Source organism: Aspergillus sclerotioniger (genome assembly GCF_003184525.1).
Source record: "Aspergillus sclerotioniger CBS 115572 chromosome Unknown BO94scaffold_35, whole genome shotgun sequence".
Classification (NCBI taxonomy): Eukaryota; Fungi; Ascomycota; class Eurotiomycetes; order Eurotiales; family Aspergillaceae; genus Aspergillus; species Aspergillus sclerotioniger.
This window is the reverse complement of record NW_020291025.1, coordinates 270,081-286,146: the sequence shown is the minus strand read 5'-3', so window position 1 is coordinate 286,146 and position 16,066 is coordinate 270,081. Positions and strand designations below refer to the sequence as shown.

Here is a 16,066-nt window from a genome sequence, read left to right as displayed (position 1 = left end):
CTCTCCCTTTCCCGTTTGTTCTGACTGCCCACCATCCCATGTCGTGCGGTTCCCCCCTTCTTGCAGGATGAGGCTGTGATATAAAGCCTGTACTTACCGATTTGGATCCAGACTGTATATCAAGGCCGTGGGTTAGTGATGATGGGTAGCGCGATTATTGACCAGGCACCGAGGATCCTCATTCGCTTTGGGGGTAGAAGTGAGGGGCGACGACGAGAGGGCAAAAAAGAAAAAACCAATAGCCAATGACCGATCATTGACTGGATGTCTGGCCGATCACACCCGGGTTGTATTCTCCACACGGGCAGATGCTTTCTTTTTGTTTTTCAATTTTTTTTTTACCTACCCTCTCTGTTCTTTTTTTTCTCTTCAAGCAGGATTCTTATGGTTTTCTTAGTTCCTTTAGGTACATTTATTCTCTTAGTATTATGGCCTCTACCCTAGTTCTTTATTGGAGTCACCAGGTGTGATATGGGGTACTGTAACTAGGATGAAGGTCCGTCCCGTCTTGGATGTGACCCCGGGGGGTGGAATATATTAACTAACTACTACCTACCTATCAAGAGAATAATCAACGGATCTCGATGGGGGAGGCAGTCAGCAGTCAAGGAGCCGAGGCGAGATCTGACAAGAATCGGCTAGCCCCAGAGGGGTCGGGAATGTGTACGCTGTAAGGTACCTTCCCGGTACCAATGATACGCTGTGTCTGTCTGTCTGGTCTCTCTCACTTATCGCACAACCGCGTCTTTGCTTCCGGACCACTCCCACACTTCTCTCTCCCCTCTGCCCCCCCTCCGTCCCTATCACCTGCCTCTCCTTTTTGCTTCCCTTTAATAGATAATTATTTTCTTTTTGTCTCTCTAAGCAGAATCATAATGATTAATTACATCCCCAACCAACTGGCCTCGATGAAAACTGCAATTCCAATTAACCTGTGCTTAAACCGTAAGACCAGACTAGTGGACGCCAGAGGGGGTCCCGGTGCATGGCAGGCCCGGCAGCACCAACGCAGGCCTGCGCAAAGGCCAGGCCTGCTGGGCCCGTGAAGAACGGGGGGAAAGAAAGGATAGACCCAACGAGCCAATAATGCCCTGCCCGCCGGACGGTTGGCCCTGGGCCGCTTGACAGGGTCTCCCCGTTCGATACCTCGATATAACACCCAGCTCGCCTACGGATGGACTCTCTTAGAGTCTTAGGCTCTTAGCTCCGACCCGATTATTCGATATTGATTATTCTTCTGGTCACGTCTCACACCTCTCCAGTGTTCCAGTCTCCATAACCAACTAGACTATCCAGTAGCGGGTGTCCACTGCTTGCCACCGGTCACTGTTCGGCCTCCACCACCCCTTTCAGCCTGCAGCAGCCTCAACTGAAACTCGCCCTTTTGACACACATACATCCGTCGCTGTCCGTCCGTCCGCCCACCCACTACTACCATCTATCTACCATCTACCATCTACCACCAGTGCTCACCCACTCACTACCCACCCACCAACCAACCAACCCACCTACCTAGTACCTCAGTCTTTCCCGTCTGTCTGCCTATCTACGATCTAGGTATCTCACGAACCTTGGTCGTCAATATTGCCTGATCGTTCCACCCCCGCCGGACCTCCCCTGTCGAGAGCTCGTGTGGTGTTCCCCCCCCCCCCCAACTCAAGTCCCCATCGGCCGCGCACATCGGGGAAAACATCCGACCTGCCGGGGCGTATATCGGACTCAACGGTGAGGGCGCTTGGACGGAGGAATCCACTTGGCTGCAAGCAGTCCATTTTAAGGCTGATAACGGTCCAGGATATTGATGACTCTCTTATTCCTTTATCCTCCAGCCTGTTCCACCTTCTAATCCGTTCCTCGGCGCTCTCCCTCGTCTCCGCTCCTTCTCCGCTCCTTGTCCGTCTGCCGTCCTACTGCTGTGAACGCGCCGGTCGCATTCCTTCTCAACACACCCTCGTTTTTTACTACCAGGCCCATCATGACTTCAATGAACGGCGGGCCGATGCCGTTGGATGTCAGTACGGCAAATCGACAAACATTGCCGCCGGAGGCTATGCAAAGTAAGTTCACGACGTCGTTTGGAATTGGCAACTTCGCAATGCTTCCTGTATACCTTTGTGAGAGGTTCGATGATTTTCTCTGGAAGAATTGGATTGGGAACGACAAAGAGTCCCGGATCTGGATGGTCTCGACTGTTGCTGTTGGCGTCGTTCGATCGTAGCCTACATTCCATGGCCATTTTCCCGCTTGCACGGCCGGATGTTGTATGACGTGGTGTGGTGTACATACGTGATTTGATGTGTCGTGATTTTTTATCGCTTGCTGTGGTGTTACATCGCTCGTTTTGGAGACTCGTCGATTGCCCGCCTCTGACACGCTGCTTGCAGGTCAATCCGGTTCTAGGCCTTCGACACTTAGCGCCGACTTTTTCAAGTTCTTTAGTGGGACGCAGAAGAAGGTTACTCGAGGTTTGTGATACCTTGTGTTCGATGTTTTCCGCACTCATTGTAACCGACCCTGATCTAGATGGCCAACCGGCCAAACGACGCGGCCCCAAACCAGATAGCAAACCGGCCCTTACCAGACGACAGGAATTGAATCGCCAGGCCCAGAGGTACGTGGCCATCCCCTCTCTGCCCGTCTGCCGTTGCCGGTAGCCTATATACCAACGGTTGTCTAGAACCCACCGCGAGCGCAAGGAACAATATATACGGGCGTTGGAAACAGAGGTGTCACGGTTACGGGAGGCATATACCCAAGAAATTTCGGCTGCCAACCTGACCGTTGTTCAACACCGGGATATGGTGCAGTCATTATCGGACGAGAACAACATACTGAAAGAGATCCTCACCGCCCATGGCATCAGCTTTGAGGCCGACCTCGAACGCCGCAAAGCCGAACGGTCGAATCTGGGATACCAGTCCAGCCCGTTTGCCAGCAGTAGTGTCGGATCACAACCTGCAGGTGTTGCTGCTTCCAATCCCTCGAATAGCAACATGTACACGACGCCACCTACGACGGTTTCCGCAAGTTTGAGTCCCATCACCAATGGGATCGAGAATATCGATGTTTCGCCGATGCAGGAGTTGACACCGCTGCAAGGGCCGTACCAGGCCGCTCCGTGCGACGCGCTGGCCACACTAGACCAGATAGCTCCGGCGAGCCGAGCGCCAACCCAACCTCCTGGTATCTTTGAGGAGCAGCCCCAGCTGCAGGTTGACTTTATCTTGACGTAAGCCCAACCATGTGTTCCCCGAAGTCGGGGCGGTTGCACTGACACTGCATAGATTGGAATCCCCATGTCGTGAGCATACGGACTATCTCTGTCGCCGGTCGATCACCGAAGCGGACGACGAGGACATGCCTTTCTCGGGTCATGCCCTGATGGCGACATGTCCGCCGCCGACGTACATTGCCACGACGACAAATGAACAAGTGTACCCGCACAAGACATACGACCTGCCTCACGCCAATCTCACCACATTGCTCAACCTCAGCCGGCAGCTAGTGACCGACGGACAGATCACGCCCATCATGGCGCTTCAGTGTCTCAAAAACCACGAGATGTACCGCAATCTGACTCGGGACGATGTCAAGATTATTATTGAAACCCTCAACACCAAAGTCCGCTGCTACGGGTTTGGGGCCGTGGTGGAAGATTTCGAGCTGATGGACTGCCTGAGCAGTGTGCTCGGGTCCAAGGTCGATCGCGGCCTGTCGCACGCGGGAGATGAGATGTATTCCTGAGCTGGCTGTGGGCGGAGTTTTGAGCGATTTCCTTTGTTTTGAGTACGGGTCCTGGCGAGGTGTAAATAAAAGCTCTGGGAGCAATGGTTTTCTTTGGGATCTAACCGCCAGACAGCGACTGCCCGTGCAGCTTCTGTTGATTTTTCTTTTTTTTCTGTCGATGCATGCCTTTTCTGCTGTCATGATTTACCACCACACGTGTTTGTGGCCGTGAGGGATAGACCCTTCTATACCGCGGAACCTAATATATTGTACGACTTAGAGATGTGAGACCACGAGATGTCCGTTCATGAATCCGATCCATCGAGTTCCTTGATGGCAATTTACCAAACTATACATATATATACCTACATCCCTTCGCTTTAGTAAACTTCTCTAGCAATCCGCCCCACGGGCTCCCCCGCCCGGATTCTCGTAATCACCTGCTGCGCCGATTCCCACGACCCGCCCCGGAGTACCGCATACACAGCCTCCAAATCCTCCAATCCATCCTCCTCCCCTTGGTCCTCCACCACCTCTCCCTCCAGATCCAACTCCTGCACCCGGCCCCGCTGCTGGCCCTGTACCAACTGGCTTCGCAAGCGATTTACCTTGGCCCGCAGATCGGCGATTGCTTCCGCCTGCGCAATGGCCTGACGGTCCTCATCCGGCACGGCATATTTACATTCGTGAGAGATGTTTCGCGCCACGCAGGCCTCGCAGGGCGTCAGGCGATTACACTGTGGGGCTGTGTTGGTATCTTCCACAGGCTAATCGGGGATGGAGATATCAGACTTACTTTGACTTTCCGGGTGCGACAGGGGAGGCAGGATGCTGTGGGGCGGGACTTGGGGCGTTGGGGGTGGATGTCCGGCATTGGGAGAATGGCTTGGGTTTGACTTGCACGTAGGAATTGATTGTGGGGGTGATTGCAATGATGGGATAGCTGTGACAGTGCAGAGGACGATGGATGGTGTAGTTGGAATGGATCGTCGGATGGATGAATCGAGTGTGAAAGTGGGTATACGGCTAGGGACAAACTAGTGCGATGACTAACCTCTTGGAAGGCTTGATTGCGCTTTGTTCCTGGCCGGGACTAGATACTTCATTGTATCTATTTACTGCGTAGTTTACAAGTCACCTGCTGACATGTGATCGGGCCGGGATGTCGTTATCGCAGCCATGTACGATCTACTCCGTATTTCTCAATCTACCTTCAACCCGCCAGGTGAAAGACATTGCTTCGACAAGATTCATCAAACGCAAACCCTCTCTCAAGCCACATACTATTACCAAATTGGATGCCTGTCTCAACCTTAATTAAACATCCCTTCAGTGTATCCATCTATCCCTTGAACCCCCCCGGGCATTCCTCCCTTCGATGACCCCTTGATTGGCAAGTCATATATACCCTTGACCACCATGTAGCACAGCCTTTGCAACATGCAGTTGGCCCTGCATGCAGCATACTGCTTCTACTAACCCATCATGAAAACCAAGCAGGCAAAGAGACAGTCCTCAGTGCTGCGCCGACGCAGCCCACGAAAGAAAGCAAAACAACCCCCGCCACAACTTCCCCGAGTGCTCTTCCTTGCGAACAGTGAACATGGCCAGACAAACATCATCCTCGCGCTAACGCATGAGTTGCTCATCCGAGGCGATATCGACGTGCATATCGGGTCTTTCCCCAATCTGGAACCGCGTCTCGAGAAGCTACTAGATAACAATATTTCCAGCTATGATGTATCCTACCGTTCGCGCATCCACTTTCACCCCATTCGTGGCCCTTCCAATAGTGAGGCCTTCGCTCGCACAGGCAAACGATCTGTATGCCATCCGCCTGGCTACAAAGGTGCATTGCTGGGCTTCAAATCGCTCTTTGAGGAGCTCTGGGCGTGGAATGAGGAGGATTATATGCAGGTCTATAATAGCTGCCTGGATATCATCCACGACGCTGGTCCATCGACGGCAATCGTGGATTGGTTCTTTCCGCAGGGACGAGATGCTGCGTACAACGCCGGTCATGCAGCCATTGTTTTGTATACCACATCTCTATCTCATGTGGTGTATGGACTACAGCCTAACTCCGCATGGGCTTGGAAGTTTCCAATGTGAGCATCTATGTGGATCATACCGTGCTGGATCTTTTACCTGATTGATACTAACAATGATCAGGCCAGGAACCGATTTTCCCTACCCACTTCCCTGGCACCGCATCCCGGCCAACGCAATGGCTGTCATCAAAGCCGCTAAAATGTACCGCAGCAGCAAGCGGCAACGGGAGATTCGCGATTGGAGAATAAGGCACCATATCCAGGGCCGATTTGCATTTGCTGATGCGTGGCGGCCTGATAGATTCCATCTAGCACCGGGGTTGAAGGAGCTTGACTGGCCATTCGAGGTGCCGGAGAATGTTCTCCCATGTGGACCCATCCTTTTGCCAGTGACTTCTGCAAAGACACAAGATCCAGAGCTCGATCGGTGGTTGCACCATGCGCCTACTGTTCTTGTTAACCTAGGGACTCTGTGTACACCGGAACCGCGTGACGCAATGAATATTGGGTCGGCATTGAAGACGCTTTTGGATTCGTGGGCGGGTGATTCTCAACTTCAAGTGCTATGGAAGCTGCCAAAGCATTCTCTGGATTGTGATCATGTTTACGAAGAGGTACTAGAGCTGCTTCATGTGGAGATCGAAGCAGATAGGGTCCGCATCCGGTCCTGGCTTGACGTAGAGCCTTTAGCTATGCTTCAGACTGGTCAGATCATCTGTACTGTGCATCATGGAGGTGCCAATTCTTGGTACGAGGCTATACAGTGAGTTCTACTTGTCTAAACCCAGACATCAAAAGGGACTGGACTGATGACACAGGAATGGAGTACCTCATGTCGTCCTCCCCGGCTGGCAAGACTGTTATGAAAATGCAGTCCGCACTGAAGCGTTCGGCATCGGCGTCTACGCAAACAAATCATCTGCACCGGGCGTGAATGCCCGTGAGCTAGCTGATGCGCTTCTGAAGGTGGTCGGCAATCCATCTTACCAGGCCAAGGCAGCAGAGCTGTCTGTATTGTGTCGCAAACGGGAAGGCCGTGTCGTAGGAGCAGAGAAGATCTCCGAGCTAGCTTACAATCCAGCAAAGATGGCCCTGCCTATCCCAGGCGTCAATGACATCGATCTCCCTCCCAAGGGCAAAATCCAAAGTATCAAGAACGCATCTGGGGGCATCCTCGAAACCATCCGGCTGCCCCAAACCGACAAGAAAATCCCAGGGTAAGCGCGAAGCCCCTTTATCATAGCCCTCCAACCCTCTTAGCTTATACCGTCAACAGTGCTGCCTACCTACAACGCATCCTCGAATTCTTCATAGTCGCCATATCCACCAACACCACCTGGGCCCTCCCCATCCTAGGCTATGCTCTCCTCATAATCCCTCGCTTTCGACTCCCCATCCTCATCTACCTTATCTATATCAAGTTCTTCGGCAAAGCACACAAGTCCGGCTCCTCCTGGCTCCGCAACGACACCTTCCGGAACAGCTCACTTTGGACCTTGTTCGCCTCCTATTTTCCAATCCGCCTCTACAGAAGCTGTCCCCTCTCCCCACGCCGCAAGTACATCTTCGGCTACCACCCCCACGGCGTTGCCGTCCGCGGCGCAGTCGGCTCCTTCGCCTCCAACGGCACCGGCTTCTCCTCCCTCTTCCCCGGGATCACAAACACCCTCCTCATCACCGACAAGATCCTCTACGCCCCATTAGCCCGCGAATACGTCCTCTCCATCGGTATCAGCGGAGTCAATCGCACCTCCTGCGTAAACCACCTAACCCGCTTCGGTCACGACGGCCAAGGCCAAGGCCGCTCCATCACCATCTGCCTCGGCGGAGCCAGAGAAGCCCGGCTCGTGAAACCCAAAACAATGGACCTCGTCCTCAACATCCGTCGCGGCTTCATCCGCGTCGCCATCCAAACAGGCGCCGATCTCGTCCCTGTCCTCGCCTTCGGAGAAAACGATCTCTTCGATATCGTAGACGCAAACACAAAAGACAGGCCCTGGGCAGGGATGATTCCGCGCATGTGGAAAGCCCTCACGGGACATAACCTCCGGATGATTAAGGGGAGATTCGGCTTGACCATCCCGTTTCGCAAAGCAGTGCATGTTGTAGTCGGGAGACCGATTCGGGTCAAGGAGTCCAGATGGAAGCAGGACGAGGCGTATGTGGAAGAGTTGCATGGGTTATATGTTAAGGAGTTGAGACGGTTGTGGGAGGATTGGAGGGGAGTGTTTGGGGTGGAGAAGGAGGTGAGGTTTGAGATTGTTGAGTAAGGCAAGTAGGTAGGCAGGTGTGCTGGTGGTTTCGGGTTATGTATGTCTGGATCTATGTGTAAGAGTATGCTGGGTATCTATTTCGGGGTTTGATACTTATGATCTTATGTACGGTATACTGGATAGTATAAACTAGGTAGAGTGTATCATTGGGAGAACATAATTGGGTGGTATTATGGAAAAGAAAGATGAATACTAGATCTATGCCATGAGATACGGAGACGTTCGTTCGTTAACTAACTTTTTCAAAACAATCAATATGCACATGAGAAGAATCTGCATTGCATTGACCCCGCTTACTCCTCGGTCTCCTCCTCGGCACCCTCCTGCTCCTCGGCAGCGGCGGCCTCCTCGTCCTCGTCGAAGGTGTTCGAGGGCACGCTGTACAGACGGAGGACGGGGCGGTTGGGGTCCTTGATGAGGACGTACTTGGTGACCTTGTCCTCGTCCTCGTCGGCATCGAGGGCACGAATACGGTCGACGATGGTACGCACGATACCCCATCCGGTGCTGAGGTTCAGGTTCATCTGGGCGGCCAGATCGCGGGGCTTGTAGCCGACGACGCCGAGGACGACGTGACCGGCGGCGGAGCGGGGGTTGGCACGCGAGACGAAACCAAGCTTCATGCCATCGGCCTTGGCGAGGATGGCCTGGGTGGTCCAGCGGGCGAGCTTGACGCTGTTGTTCTTCATCTCGGTGGCGACGACGGCACCACGCTGAGACCAGAGCTTGCTGCGCCAGTCGAGAGCGCCGCCGGAGCCCTGGGCCTTGCTGTCGAACTCGTTCAGGGCCTTGATCAGCAGCTGCTGGTCCTCGCCGTTGACGGGGTTCTTCATCAGGGCGTCGATCTCGGTACGGACGATCATGTTGACGGGCTCCTCGTCGCGCTCCAGGGAGAGATCGAAGCGGCGGTACTTGTAGCCCTTGGAGGCCAGGGGCTCGGACTCCTCGGAGGCGTTGTAGAAGGGGTTGGGGTGGGCCAGGTCGACCTTGCTGTCCTGGGACTCGACAACGGTCTGCAGGGCGAAGTTGTGGTTGATGAAGGTGGCCTCCATGGCCAGGGCGCTGGGGGTGTTGATGGTTTCCTGCTTGTTGGAGGAGTCGGCCAGCTCCATGGGGGCATCGGCGGCGTTCTCGTTGACGGTGACCAGGTCCAGGGAGGCGCCCTCGCGCTTATCGAAGTAGATCTTGTTGCCCTGGTGGACAATGACGATATCCCAGGAGTAGACACTGCGGGGGGCGCACATGAGCATGGACAGGATGTCCGAGGTGGCGAAGACGGTGGCCTCGTTCTTCTCGGCCAGCTCCTGGATGACGGGATCCTGGGAGGTGGTAACATTGTAGGCGGCGCGGTCGAGGGACTGGAGTCTGCGCTCGGCGTTCTTGACGGGGGCCTTGTCGTAGGACCGGTCGTAGTAGTACATGAAACCGTACGAGTCGACGTCCTCGCCCTCGGGGGCCTCGAGGTTCAGCTTGGACAGACGGCTGAAGTCAACCTCCTCCAGCATGTTCCAGTCGGGACGAACGTTGACGGAGGGCTCGCGAGTGCGCTGGGGCTTGTCGTAGTCCTTCCAGCCGAAGCGACGGCCACGGTTGCTGCGGCCACCACGGTTATCGTAGTAGCGGTCACCACCCTGGCCACCACGGCCACCACCCACGCGCTGAAAGCCGGCGCGACCACCACGCTGAGCGCCGCCGCGCTGGGCGCGACCACGGAAGACGGTACCACCGCCGCGGCCGAAGCCACGCTTGGTGGAGCTGCGAGTGTTGTCGACGACGGAGAAGGAGGACTCGTCCTCAGCGACCTGGACGGCGAAGAGGCTGGAGGAACCGGCACCATAGACTTGCTGGTCTAGAGAGGAGGAAGTTAGCTTGCTTGTCTCGTGTTGTTTTGTCTTGGGAGTGATAGATGCGGTACCTCTGTAGTTGCGGTTGTAGGCCTGGCGACCGCCACGGTTGGAGTCCTTGGACTCAGCAGTCCAGTCGGCCATGCGGCCCAGCTTGTCGCCCTTGGAGAAGGGGGCGTAAGGGACACCCTCCAGCATGTTGTCGCCGGCGGTAGCGGGGCCCCAGGTGTCCTCGGCCGGCAGGGCGGCGACGATGTCTGCGATGGAGAAGGGAGCCATGATGTCTGAGAACAGGGACAGCCCTTGGGAAGGATAAAGAGAGGGTAGAGGAAAGAAAGCCCAGCGGGGAGAGTCTGGGGAAGGAGCTGGAGGGAAGATCGCAGATGGCGGATATTAACCGACTTGGGCTTCAACTTTCAACTTTGCATTTTTGTGTCGCGAGTGGTGTGGCGCACCCGTCTTGGCATTGCACCGCCACAACTGATCAAAGATACATGTGGCCCGCATCACGTGGACTATGCGGGCGATCTATGTATGCTGAGTCAGATATATTCCGTACAATTAGGTATGCATCACATGATCTCACATGACGGAGTATGGCCCATGGTTCTTGGTCTCGCCTCTTCTCCAAGGGATCGCCTCGGTCTCAGCCTCGGTAAAGACATTCGGTAAAGTCATCTTGATAGTCGATCCCAATCCATCTTACCATTCAATCACAGTCATCTCTTATCTCTCTTGCGTCCCTCCGAGTGACAAAACATCCGAAAGATCGACAATAGATAGGATACCTCCGAAAGAGACCCGAGCCTCATGCGCACCAACATCCAATGGATCGGGATAGCTGCTTGGCCTTGAGGGAATAGGCTCCTTATTGGTCCGTAGTCTTCCGTCCGATTGAACTCCGATCTAACGCGAAGTCTAACCCAGCCAAAGCATGTCAATGAGATCAGTCATTAGAGCGCTTGGCTGGACGCCTAATATGGCTTTACGTAAATGATCTTCTATCGGTCCCTTCAGCAGCAGGGTTGAAAGCGGACGGACCTGATGACCCATCTGAGGAGTTATACTGGGTGACAACGGTACCCCTGGACCCTGGATTTGAGACTCCGGATGACGCTGTCTACGGTGATGGCTCGTCCGTTAGGCCGGCCGGCCGGCAAAAGTCAACTGCCTTCAACCGCATTATTCCAGTTTAGCAATGGCTCATGGACTGGTATCGCCTGGATGCGGCGCAGATGCACAGATCTGACTTTCAGGAACCCAAATTTAGATGGTTCCTTATCTCGCTCTCCATTCTTCCGTCCGGCTATCTTGCATTCCTTGAGTTCCCGAGATGGTCAACAACGTCTCTGATTCGCCACCATATTGGTCTTCTCTTTGGTTCAACTGATAAGGCTCTGTTGCTTGACGGGCACACTGCGTTTGAGTTGGCCCCAGTTCCCAAACTACTGGGCTCTGAATCTTGACCATATGCAGAATATCCCCCGGAACTAGGTAATGATCGGTCTTTTTTTCTCCACAGTGGTCCTCGCTTGCATCGGTACCTGAGAGATCCAAGGTGCCACAAACCATGGCTTTGGACTCATCTCTCGCCTTCGAGACTTTGACTGTTACCTTCGGACTCCTGTCCCATGGGACTGGCTTCAGATTCTATACCACAACGGCCTATTTGCAGATCAATTGATCCATCCAAAATGTGACTGACTCGCTTTTGAGGCTTCGACTATCGGCTCGTCTCGACCGAATGCGACTAGGAAGTGAAATGAGATAACCATCACAGGTACGATTGGGAGTTGCCATGGGGCTGATCAACTCACTCCATGGGCTCGGTGGCGATCGTCGACTGCTCGATCATTGGCAAATGGTCTATCCTCGAGTATATATAGGACCCTTGAATCCCTCATATGGGTTATTCAACATCAAACTCCAAGCTCAGGCTCAGACATAGAAGTCATTTCTCTAGTCGCAGACTCTTTTTGCACCCTTGCGTCTCAATCACCACAATGCAGTTCACTACCGCTATCTCCATCCTGGCTATTGCCACCACTGCCATTTCTTCGGCTGTTCCCGTTGCTCAGAGAGGCGCTACCTCTGACTGCGTTGGTGACCTTTTGTGCTGTGGCTCCCTGACCACTCCTCTTGACTCTACAGTCGACCCTTTACTCGAGACCCTGGGTATCGATGCTGCGAGCGTTGTCGGCTCAGTCGGCCTTGACTGTATGTTGAATGTTGGACTCATTGGCACCTGCACGAAATACTAATGAGGATCAACAGGCACTACCTATAGCAAAAGCTGCACGTCGGCTCCTCAGTGCTGTACTGAGGCCAACCTCCTGGTATGTTTTCAGTTTCTCGTGGGTATGATCCGTCTAACGAGAAGATAGAATGGCATCCTGGCCCTTGGCTGCAGCGACCTGAAGTAGTAGACCACCCGAGCCTTGCGAATTTCCAACTCTGGACTGTCATTGGAATGCTAGGAAGGATTGCACACGGATATGATAATAATGCCATCTGACCCATAGAGTATACTGTATTTAATGAAATGAAATTAATATTAGAAGTATACTGTCAGCCTGCTTTGCCATATTCACACCTCATCCCTGGCTACCCACTAATTTCACCGGCATGTAGTATCCTGGACGAGTGCAAGTTCGGGATAACCCAGGAACTGCATATTGAACTCTGCCGGCTTACTGACAAGAGCCATCGTCAACACTATTGTGGCTTCATGACTTTGTATCTAATTGTGGCATGGATCTTTTCAGACATTGCTAGTTGCTTTGATTTGTCGAGGCCTTTGTAAAGCCTCAGGCTGGAAGTCTGGTTAGGCCGCCTGAGGCAACTGCTCTTTGAGGATCTCGGCTACCCGGCAAAGCGATAAGTACATAGTTTTTTTGATTTACATCCATGCACTCCGTCTCCCTACCTCACCCCATATCTTTCACTTGTCTCTCCAACACACTTCGCCGACCATGTTTCAAATCATAGAACTCCAGAATCCAACCTACCAACACTCCAACAGATACACATTCATACAATCATCTCCGAACACCAGACACGACATCTCACTGGGTATCCATCCGCTTCGTCTCTTCCAGAACTGGCAAATACTTCCTCCGCCCCTTACAGTAATATTCCTCCTGAGGTTTCCAAGTCTTCGCTTCCTCCCCATCCATTGTGCCCGAAGGAACAGCCACGAATTGCTCATACACGCTGTTGTTGGTATGCACCGGTGATCCGCAAACACGACAGAAACGTCTGACCAGAACACCCCCTGATGCTACGTTGGTGTCTTTGTAGCTTTGGACGAGAGACTCGCCGGATTTGATGTGGAATTGCTTCGAAGTGTCAGTCGGATATCGGATTGGAGGCACTTCAATGATGAAGAAGGGGATGAATATATGGAAGGGACTATACCGACTGCATCACAATACTATTCGCCATAAAGCTGGATCCGGTCGTTTTGCGACAATTGTCGCAGTGACAGAGGACTCGCTTGATCGGCTGGCCGATGATTTCATACTGGATTCCGCCGCAGAGACAGCTGCCAAAGATGACCTCCGAGTTGGTAGTGGGAGTGGGATCCATGTTGGTGAGTGAAATGTGCTCCTTCGTTGTCTGGTATATGTCTGGTATATAGATGGAGGGGCAACATTTTAGGCCTCCAATTGCTTTGATAAGACTGCCTGGAGCTGACAGATAGGCGAGCCACACGTGACCCTGGATCTGTTGCAATCAATTAATCTTACGTGATTTCTGCGTCCATAATCCTCAACATTAATCTCATCTACATTTACCCGTACTAATCGGAATTGGGAAGATATTAAGCTTAGCTCATCATGTCTGACTCATACGATGCTACTGCGGAAGAACCCCGCAATCAAGCTTGATAAATGGATGGATAAGCCGCCTTGATCGTATCCGCACCCTAGTCGCCACGCATTAGTATGCGATCTCAATGAAGGATCCGGGGTCAATCATCTCACCTTTTCTCCAATCATATACACGGCGTTCTGAATTCGACAGTCAGGAATCACAGGAATAATTGACGCATCGATGACGCGAAGATTCTTCACGCCGTGGACGCGAAGCTCTGGGTCCACGACGCCCTGACCAATATCCTTGGACAGACGGGCCGTGCCGCAGGGGTCTGTGGTGCGCACATTAATTACATACTCTGCATGCTGCACCAGGGTGAGGAAAGCTTACGGTATCCAGTCTGCGATCTCTCCAAAATCGTCTTGTTCATGGCTTCATCTGAATGTCGAGGCATCGGCCAAGGGTAGTCCTCCCCGATAATATCCTTCATCCCATCACCAGTCGTGAGAATATCGTCGATGAAGCGGACCCCCTCCCGCAAGGCCAGGATGTCGAGCTCGTTGGAAAAGAAGTTCAGATTAATATATGGCTGTTGGAGTGGATCAGCCGAGTTGAGCTTCACTTCCCCGTTCTTGGACAATGGGCGAAGAAGGTCCACGATGACGGTTAGCCAGTCCCCCTCGGGGGGGATGGGGAAGTGCCATTGGAAGGCGTCGGAGAACATCGGCTGCACTTATATCAGCTAAGTTGTCCTTTGTTCAGGTACTCGTGAATCCTGGTGCTAGGACAGGTGCTTACCACGAAATCAATCTCGAAATGCGGCTGTCCTTCTGGTCCGAATGGATCCAAACCACCATTCTGAGCCTTCGCGTCGCGATAGTCCTTGTATCGCTCTAAGCGGCTATCGATTCGCGGCAGGCCTACCATTTCCAATAGTCCACTACTGAAGGGACCTTGTTTGCTGGTGCGGTATTTTTGCACCGCTGCGCTGTGGGCAGCGCCAGCGCGGAGAAGATGGCTGTCAAGGCCAGTGCCATCCTTGAGACGGAAAACGTGAGCAAGAATGGGATGGTCGACGAGGTTCTGACCGACATGCTCAGAGTGTACGACTGGGTTAATGCCATGTCGATCTAGCTCATCTTTTGGACCGATACCTGAGAGCATCAGAAGTTTCGGTGTCTCGAAAACTCCGCACGCGATGATAATCTCATGCTTTGCCGTGAGTGTTAGCTCGGAGCCATTAACGTTTGAGACAGTGACACTTGTTGCTCTATCATCGTCAAAGTTGATCTTCTTGCTAATTGCGGAGCTAAGGATTGTCACATTCGGCTTGTCAGTTAGGTAGGATGCGCTGGTCGATCTCACACCCTTGTAAATACTGTTGACACAGTGTGTTAGACCCTCCATCTTCCCAGAGTATATATCCTCGTTGATTCTTTGGCCTTTGCTGGTCCACGCTGCAGAAAGAGCGTCACGGAAGGTATGCAGTTCGGGAACAAGGTCCGCATGGGACACATGAAGAGGACCATTGCGGCCGATCTTGGACAGCTCCGCGGGATAGAGATTATCATCGTCATGATAAGAAGCAGGCTACTGCAGCGTTAGTTGGTGCCCTTTTCTCTCTCTTGTTGGTTTATTACCTTGTCAAAGTATTCTTTGCACTCATCCCAGTTCCAGGTAGGCCCTCCATACTCGGACCAAGCATCGAAGGTCCCCTTACTTCCCCTGATCCAGGTGTAGTAGTTTAAAGAGCTACTGCCACCAAGGACTTTACCGCGGGTATTGGGCTTCTCCACGCGTTCATAGTACGGCTTGTTGATCAGGGTTGACTTGTAGGCCCAGTCATACTGGCTGTCACGCAGCCCAAAGGCAGATGCCGGCGTGGAGATCTCTGAGATTTCACTGGGGTTGCTGATGATAGTCAGCAAGACGCGTGTGGTTGCTAAGGAGCTTAATCTACCTAACACCTGCTTCAATGACCAGCACTTTTACGTCGGGATTCTCTGCCAGCCGACCGGCAACCACATTGCCAGCAGTGCCGCCTGCATCATGTCAGAAGATAAAATAATGCAACTCGAGTCCAGACATACCGCCAACCACGATGAAATCGAAGCTATCCTCGATGGGAACTGTCATTCTTGTGTTTGGTGCAGATGGTTTCGTTGAACAGTTCGATGAGTATGAGCGGGAGATATTGAGCTTATGATAGACATCGTAGAGAAACCTCCTGCTTCATTATATTGTAGCCGCGGGCATCGACAATGATGTATGGCATCTGCATGACGTACCGGTTGATCCACCCCTCGATCAGTTGCGCGGCCCACCAAAATCAACTCGCATCCTGCTTGCGACC

The 16,066-nt window shown here is 53.0% G+C and overlaps 6 protein-coding genes across 6 annotated transcripts; 3 read left to right on the top strand and 3 right to left on the bottom strand.

Annotated features, from left to right (window-relative positions):
• Positions 1-1,640: 1,640 nt before the first annotated feature.
• flbB lies at positions 1,641-4,054 on the top strand. Its single transcript, XM_025612701.1, has 5 exons — positions 1,641-2,057; positions 2,385-2,465; positions 2,524-2,611; positions 2,678-3,229; positions 3,285-4,054. Exons 1-5 carry the CDS (start codon positions 1,976-1,978, stop codon positions 3,742-3,744), a joined length of 1,263 nt encoding a protein of 420 aa, XP_025463059.1. The 5' UTR covers positions 1,641-1,975; the 3' UTR covers positions 3,745-4,054.
• BO94DRAFT_525966 (Zn(II)2Cys6 transcription factor domain-containing protein) lies at positions 4,036-4,795 on the bottom strand. The gene is made up of 2 exons (XM_025610336.1): positions 4,523-4,795; positions 4,036-4,463 (listed from the first exon to the last, which is right to left on the bottom strand). Exons 1-2 carry the CDS (start codon positions 4,598-4,600, stop codon positions 4,107-4,109), a joined length of 435 nt encoding a protein of 144 aa, XP_025463058.1. The 5' UTR covers positions 4,601-4,795; the 3' UTR covers positions 4,036-4,106.
• Positions 4,796-4,905: 110 nt separating this feature from the next.
• Positions 4,906-8,047, top strand: BO94DRAFT_560271 (diacylglycerol o-acyltransferase; the record flags this gene model as incomplete). The annotated part of the gene is made up of 5 exons (XM_025614138.1): positions 4,906-4,951; positions 5,306-5,834; positions 5,899-6,540; positions 6,596-6,994; positions 7,054-8,047. 5 exons carry the CDS (start codon positions 4,906-4,908, stop codon positions 8,045-8,047), a joined length of 2,610 nt encoding a protein of 869 aa, XP_025463057.1.
• A 147-nt stretch (positions 8,048-8,194) lies between these two features.
• On the bottom strand, positions 8,195-10,286 carry BO94DRAFT_569255 (eukaryotic translation initiation factor 3 subunit D). Its single transcript, XM_025614730.1, has 2 exons — positions 9,966-10,286; positions 8,195-9,899 (listed from the first exon to the last, which is right to left on the bottom strand). The coding sequence occupies exons 1-2, from the start codon at positions 10,171-10,173 to the stop codon at positions 8,344-8,346; spliced, it is 1,764 nt and encodes a 587-aa protein (XP_025463056.1). The 5' UTR covers positions 10,174-10,286; the 3' UTR covers positions 8,195-8,343.
• A 1,611-nt stretch (positions 10,287-11,897) lies between these two features.
• Positions 11,898-12,317, top strand: BO94DRAFT_589891 (hydrophobin family protein; the record flags this gene model as incomplete). Its single annotated transcript, XM_025615981.1, has 3 exons — positions 11,898-12,111; positions 12,169-12,230; positions 12,279-12,317. 3 exons carry the CDS (start codon positions 11,898-11,900, stop codon positions 12,315-12,317), a joined length of 315 nt encoding a protein of 104 aa, XP_025463055.1.
• A 988-nt stretch (positions 12,318-13,305) lies between these two features.
• On the bottom strand, positions 13,306-15,849 carry BO94DRAFT_550298 (oxidoreductase; the record flags this gene model as incomplete). Its single annotated transcript, XM_025613488.1, has 7 exons — positions 13,306-13,620; positions 13,881-14,044; positions 14,104-14,440; positions 14,512-15,303; positions 15,354-15,624; positions 15,674-15,755; positions 15,804-15,849. The coding sequence occupies 7 exons, from the start codon at positions 15,847-15,849 to the stop codon at positions 13,306-13,308; spliced, it is 2,007 nt and encodes a 668-aa protein (XP_025463054.1).
• Between the last annotated feature and the right edge of the window lie 217 nt (positions 15,850-16,066).